The 7,523-nt window shown below is 38.9% G+C and overlaps 1 protein-coding gene across 1 annotated transcript in view; it reads left to right on the forward strand.

Annotated features, from left to right (window-relative positions):
* si:ch73-60h1.1 (calcium/calmodulin-dependent protein kinase type IV) overlaps positions 1–7,523 on the forward strand; it is a 21,398-nt gene that overhangs the window by 2,205 nt on the left and 11,670 nt on the right. The window contains exons 2-5 of the mRNA XM_014333916.2: positions 1,575–1,653; positions 2,014–2,076; positions 4,504–4,586; positions 5,701–5,773. Of these exons, the coding sequence (XP_014189402.1) occupies positions 1,575–1,653; positions 2,014–2,076; positions 4,504–4,586; positions 5,701–5,773 (298 nt within the window). The remainder of the gene's footprint in view (positions 1–1,574; positions 1,654–2,013; positions 2,077–4,503; positions 4,587–5,700; positions 5,774–7,523) is intronic.

Genomic DNA, 7,523 nt, shown 5'->3' on the forward strand with positions numbered 1-7,523 from the left:
AGAGAGAGAGAGAGAGAGAGAGAGAGAGAGAGAGAGAGAGAGAGTCTGTGGATGCTTCTCAGATGGATCTGTTTCCTCCATCTGTCCCGGCAGAATACCAGATCCCTAACCACACACACACATACACACAGAGTTGTGGTTGTGTCTTAATTGGACTTACCCTTAAGTAATCTTACTCTAATCCTAACTGAAACCCAACTCTCTTCCAGCTATAATCTAACTTAAGTCTAACTTTAACAGGCAGGTGTGAAAAGAAAAAAGCACACTCATAACAGAAAAGATGGGAATAAAACATCTCAAATAAAAACTCAACTTGATTTTTTTTGTATACGTCCACCAGCTGTTAAACCTTATCCAAACCTTTTTAATTTGAGTAACAGATAAGTTGAGTTTCATACTGCCAGATTCTATTGCAGAATCTGCTGGGTATTATTGGATGGATGAACCCGTTGTGCATGTTTCAAACACAAGGACTTCCTCTTGTAGGACCAAAAGTACCTACAGATTCGAGGCCTCTATGTTAATTGGTTTAAAAAATACTATTTTGAGAGAAATGTGTGAGATGTGTAAAATGTGGAGCTGCCACAGCTGCTGTAGTTCTATAAAAAGCCTCGTGTAGATGAGGTCGTGAAATTGTACTTCAAAATTGATTTCGTTAAGGAAATTATTTCTCTTTTAGCACAAGAACAGTGTGGTGGGAGTTGAAAAGAAAGAAAACCCCACACAAACCTGGAAGAGTTGAAATGGCTGGCAGTGGACAGCTGTGAGAATATTGATGGTTACGCCCTCGTGCAATAAAGAGGATGTATGCGGTAGAGACACAATAAGACACAACGATCAATTTGTTTCCCTAACTTATCCACACGAGGCATTTTGTAGAGGGAACAGGAGCCATGGCAGATGTTTGGCTTTACATGACAACTGTAATCTCCGCATTTCAAATTTCAAATTAATCTTGAAATTTTGACTTTAATATAAAAATGGACATTCATTTTGTTTTCTTAATGTGGCCCTAATTCTCCATCATATAGTCTAGTGCAGGGGTGTCCAACTCCAGCCCTCGAGGGCCGGTGTCCTGCAGGTTTTAGATGTATCCTTGATCCAACACAGCTGATTCAAATGGCTAAATTACTTCCTCAGCATGTCTTGAACTTTTCCAGAGGCCTGTTAATGAACTCATCATGTGATTCAGGTGTGTTGACCCAGGGTGAGATCTAAAACCTGCAGGACACCGGCCCTCGAGGCCTGGAGTTGCCTACCTCGGTCTAGTGGAACATGTCTGAATGCCCTTCAGTGGAACAAACACTAGTTTCTTGGGGTTTTTTTTTCACTGCACCAACATTTAAGTACCAGCAGGAACCAGTAAAAAGTCTAAATGTTGTGTCATTCATACAGTAGAATAATTATCAGTGTTTCCTGAAAATGAAACTAAATTCTAGTACTTAGTTCAAGTGCCTGTTTGGCTCCAATTAAAGAATCTCAGTTCCTCCTTTTCAGTAGCTCAGACTGGTTTCCATGTTGTACACACAGGTCTTTGCAGTGTTCAGGTTTAACTGTTTTGTGTTTCCTTCCAGAGGAGCGACTTCTATTGTGTATCGCTGTGAGGAGAAACAGACCCAGAAGCCCTACGCTGTCAAAGTCCTCAAGAAAACGGTCAGTGAACCAGCATGATGGAGACTTTAGCAGTCCAACAATATATAACATGTGCACAGATGAGTCGAAACATTATTAGCAAGAAATGATGAAGAAAATAACGTAGACTGTCCAGTTAGAACAGTGCAAGTCAAAGTCTAGGAGCCAAAGTGTTGGTTTGCCAAACTGTGTTTGATGGGGTGGCTTCTGATTCTTGGTGGCTACCAATCCAACGTCCCGGACGAATCTGCTGCTAATATCTTTGTGATATACAGGAAACCTTCAAAAATCTGTAGGGTAACACTTCAGCAGAAGATATTTGTTATGTTTTGACTTATAAGGGTAAATCCGTCCATTCTGATCATGTTTCTTCTGTTGCAGATTGACAAGAAAATTGTTCGCACCGAAATCGGCGTTCTGCTGCGTCTTTCTCACCCAAACATTGTAAGTATATGCGTTTTCTCTCTATAACTGTAGGGTCTTTACCCTACATTATAGAGCACTTTGAGTAGTTTGGCACTATCTAAATTAAACTAAACTGAATCGAAAAGAGGGTTGAGTGCCTAAAATAGGTTTTGTGCCGAGCTGTAACGATGCTTGTTTAAGGGAATCTGTGGGAATTGGGTTGTTCTTGGACCCAGCCTTGGTTCCATTTGGCTGCAAACAGGTAAACGTTTTTCTGAAATGCATTTTCAAAACCATCAGAAACTTAAACGTGGATCTGCATTTGTAAAGAATTATTTGATGGGTGGAAATGGAAGTCTTAGCCCAGAGATCCACTAGACCCCAAATGATCTATCAGATGACAGCCAATAAGCTCCCAGGCTGTGAGCGGTCTAGTTCAAGTCAGGTCACTCGTAGAATATTTATATGTATTACTTAATCAAAACTTTCCTCCAGCTTTTAATGTCGTTGGATAAAAGTGTTGTAGAGTTGTGAACTTTCAAATCAAATTCAAATTTTATTTGTCACATACAGTCATACACGGTACGATATGCAGTGAAATGCTTACACAACTGCTCGTGACCTAAAGAAAAAAAGAAAAGGCTATGAATAAGAAATAAATATGAAAATTAAAGTTGAAAATAAAATAACTGTACAACAAAATACACAATACACATATAGAAATATATAAGAATGTATGAAGATATATATATATATATATATATATATATATATATATATATACTATATACAATACATACACTACACAACACACACACACATACACACACACACACACACACACACACACAACAACATTAATAATATATATATAATATATATAATATATATATATACATATATATATAAGATGTATAAATATAATATATATATACATACAATAACAGCAGCTGTACAAGTATTAAATGGAAATGAAGAAATATAATGTCCATGTGCTCCACATTTGTGTCTTGTGCAGTGCAGAATATGCTTAAAGTGATTTAGTGATGAAGTGATTCGATTAGATGACCACACATCTAATCGAATTAGTGTAAACAAAGTCCAGAATGTCCAGCGGACAACTTTGAGGAATTATTCTTGGTCCATTCATGTGAGTCACAAATAGTTGAAATAAGTGCAAAATATGAAAATATGGAAGAAAACACCAAAACAGACACTTCGGGTTCTGCCAGGACATGAATTAATGACTTAATTTATAATATGCAGAATAAATCAGTTCATTTTTATTGTTAAAGTTCATGTTCACCTGGTCTGGTGTGACTGAATAATCTCTCTTATTTTCAGTCGACTCTAAAATTTTCCCCATAAATCTCTCTTTTCTTTGTATCACTGATTTTAAACACGACCCTTTAATGTGAGCTAAAACACTTGTTTATGAGCTTGTAAGAATTTAGATTCAACTTTATTTCAATCTGAGCATGGCCCAGAGTTCATCTACCAAGTATGCGAGCTATAGCATGTATTCTAATATTTTATTTAAGACAAGACTGACGCATCAGTTCTGTTTTTCTTTTCTTAGTACTATTTTAAAAGCAGGTCGATGAACTGCACCACATCAAAGTACGTGATGTGTGGGCTTTTTTATTGTACTTTAAGTATTGAACTGTCTATTGTCTGTTTCATGTTTGTTTCTTTATTTGTTGAATCTGGGACAATGATGACTGGAAACATGAAAAAAATCTCGTTACTATGTTCCTGCTTGGAAAGTTCAAAAATACTTCAAAGTGTTTGCTCTTCTCAAGCATGTTTTAAGTGATATTGAGTGTTTATGTACCAGAGGCAGAATCAGTTGGTTTTGCCTTCACTATTAGTGCAGTTTCAGTTAGTGCCTGTTGTTTACCTGGTGGTTAGGCTTTGGCACTAAAAGCTACTTAGGCTTTAAAGGCTGGGTTTAGGCTCTGAAAGATCCTTGAAACAGGCCTAGGCTGGGATTAAGTTGTATTAATTAACATCTAATCCACCCTGAAATGGATTATTGGATGGAGGGATGGATGAATAGGAACAACTTGGTTAAGATTAGGTTCTATAAAGTGCTTAGTTAGGTTAGGTTTAGGTTTTACGCTGATAGATATTAGTAGGTTCAGACACTTAAAATCCTGAAATGGTTTAGGAAAAGATTGTGCTTATATCGTTCACATTAGAGTTGGGAATGACACAACCAAACCCAGGATGCTATTCTATACGACACCTTCATGTGTCACTGAGGAACACCAATGGCTTTGACAAAACTGGACATTTTTGCACTCTTACAGTGAATTATTCAATTACCAGTAATTTGAGCAAATAACAACAGTCCCACTGAAGTTCTATTTTTATATGGACATTGTTATTTACATATATGACTCTCAGTATTCGCTCATGCATTTTTAATATATTTCTGGCTTCTTGTGCTTTCCTGTGGCTCAGATCCAGCTGAAGGAGATCTTTGAGACAGACACAGACATTGCTCTGGTGCTGGAGTTGGTGACTGGAGGAGAGCTCTTTGACCGGTACGTACACACTCACATTAGCTGCTTTAGCTGTCCTACTGACATTGCTGTAGTTTTTGTGTTTAATTGAAAGTATCACTGGTTGGCTTAGTTTGAGAAATCTTTGATTACAAGTTGGGCTGTAGTCTGCAGTTCAGTTACAGTAGCTGTTGTGCAGTTGTAATGGCAGTAGTTGCTGTGCTGCATTTGTTACATTAGTTTCAGTGGTGTGTGTAGGTATATGCATTGCTGTATCATCAGTGGTTGCACATGCTGCATCAGTTGTGTTGGTTGGTCAGTTGCAGGTGTTGATCGAGATGGTGAATAGTGGAGTTTGGCTCGATCCATTTTGTTGTTATGTTTAGTTACAGATGTTGAGTTGGTGTGTTTAGATTTGCTGCAGCAGCTGTTGTGATTGGTGGAGTAGCGAAAGTTGCAATCGTCTATTTTTGGTATATGGTTTTGTTCAGGGTTGGCAGTGTGGCTGTAGTGGCAGAGGCTGGTTTTGCTGCAAAAGTTGTGATGTTTGGTTGCTATAGTTAAGAGCACAATTCCTGCTAATGAACCAATCACTTAACTTGGCAGTTTTCCTGTAGTTGCAGTGGTTGCCATGGTTAGATGTTGCTGTACTTTGGGTGTTTTAGGAGTTGCTGTGTCCGGTTACAGACGTTTCTGTAACTGAAGTTCTATGTTTGGGCACAGAGGCCCCTGTGTTAAGTTACTCATGCTGTTATTAAAGAACTTGTCATGTTTACTGGAGGTGTTACTGAAGTTTCCGTGTCAGCGATTGGTCATTTACATAAATTAACATGTTTAGTTGAAGCAGGTGTTGCTGTGTTTCGATGGCGTTGTTGGTGTAATGTGATGTGGTTGTTTTGACTGCATAAGTTGCCATTTTTACAGGCTACAACTGCAACAGCTACAGCGGTTTGCTCATTTTGTCCTGAGACTTCCAAACTGAGATGCAAAAGTCAAAGAGAATGAAAGTACTAACAGCTTGTTCCAACATCTCTGTTGGAAAACCGAACCAGACAAACACGTACATTAGTAAAGTGTAACCAATCAGAGAACAGATAAAGAGATGCTGCTCTTGATTTTCATGTCATTTTATCTTTGACTGTATTTTTGTTTCCAGGATTGTGGAACGTGGCTACTACAGTGAGAGAGATGCCGCTCATGTCATCAAGCAGATTCTGGAGGCTGTGGCGGTAAGATGCTGTATTCAGTGTCTGGTTTGACTTTGAGAGCGTTTTATTAAATTGTAATAAAAAATTGAATTATTGTGGAAACAAAGGCCTCTACAGGCTATGAGCAATGAGAGGAACTACAGAAATCCTGAGAGGAATTACAAAAACAGACTCTTTGCCTATAAATAACCTTTACAGGCCCAAATGCTGCTGTTATTAATTTAAAACCAAAAGTTTAGTTGCTGTACTTCCCATGTTTAATCCCTGGTGCTGCCTTTGTTACAGTAGTTGATGTACTTGCAGGAGAGGCTTATTTTTTGACCTGTGTTTGGTTACATGTGTTGCTTAAATTGGTTGGCTTAGTTGGAGTGGATTCCTTGTATAGCTGTAGGTCTTGCTGCCACTGCAGGAGCTGGTTTCATGGTTGTTGTTTGGTTGCAGTAGCTTCCGTGCTGCAGGTGCTGCTGATACTACAGTAATTGGTTTAGTTGCACAGTAGTGATGCTTAATCACATTTTCAGTAGTCGCAGGTTTATTTAGAGTGGCTGCTGACAGCTGGCATTGAGGCTCAATTTGATCTATTTGGCTGGTGTTGCTATACTTCGTAACTGCTTGGTGTGGTTGCAGCAGTTGCTATGTTTAGTTGCAGTTTCCTCCGCTGACGCGTGGTTGTTTGGCTGCATTATTTTGCAGTAGTTGCCATATTTATTTCCAGCTTCTGTCATTCCACTAGTTTGTTTGTTTGATGTGGTTGCTATGTTTAGTTACAAGTGTTGCATCAATTGCCATGTTTGGTTGCAGGTGCTTCTTTTGATGTAGTCGTTAATTCAGTTGCAGTAGTTTCCACGTTTAGTTTCTTTTGACATGCAGTAATTGCTGTTATTTTAAGGCTTAAAATGGAAGAAGGTCTGGGAACCTGAGCTCTGTCTGGGTTTTCTGCTTCTGATCAATCAGCTGCAGCGTCTCTGCTGTCTGTGGATCATTTACCTCCATCCACCCCTCTGCTCATTAGATTACTGCTCGCCCCCACCAGCTCTGCTCAGTCTCTGCAGCCTCACACCAAACCTCAGCTTTAAACAGTCTGTTTATAGATCTGAAAGGTTTCATGGAGAGCAGGTCGTCAAATCCGTAGAGGCAATGTATGTAAAATTAAATCAACACTGTCAAAGGTGTTGGGCTTTTATCCTCATCTGATGGAGCTAATTTACCGTTTTTTTTGGTCACAGGCTGACTAGAAACGTATTAAGCTGATATTTATCTGAAAGAACTAGATGTGACATTTCATTAGCACAGAAACATTATACGGCTCTAACAGGAGTCTGCTATCTTGCCATTCAGAAGAGGATTTTTTTCCTCGTGTAGGCGTGAGCCCTCCTCCAACTGATGAATCACAATCTTCCTGTTTCTCAACAGATTTGATCAAACGTTGAAGTGGCAAAGAAATCATATTTAAAGGTCAGCGTGCTATGCTTAATACAAAACCAAGAAGCATTCACTGACATGCTTATACAACACTGTACTGAACACAGACACACAGAATGAGCTGATTAAAGAAGCGAGTGAATCATAATAACATGTCATTATTGCCAGCATGAGACATCCCAATCTTTTGATGATCGTATGAAGCTTTTTGTTGCAGCTGCGGTTCTTTCTGTAATCATAATGCAAAACACACTCAGGCTGAGAGGCGTGTCTGCCTGTCAAGGCAAACTCAGGGGACCCAACACAGGTGTTGATGTGTTTATACTGTTGATGTATAAACATACTGTTG

Source organism: Haplochromis burtoni, unplaced genomic scaffold (genome assembly GCF_018398535.1).
Source record: "Haplochromis burtoni strain Fernald_Lab_line unplaced genomic scaffold, NCSU_Asbu1 Contig_5, whole genome shotgun sequence".
Lineage (NCBI taxonomy): Eukaryota > Metazoa > Chordata > Actinopteri > Cichliformes > Cichlidae > Haplochromis > Haplochromis burtoni.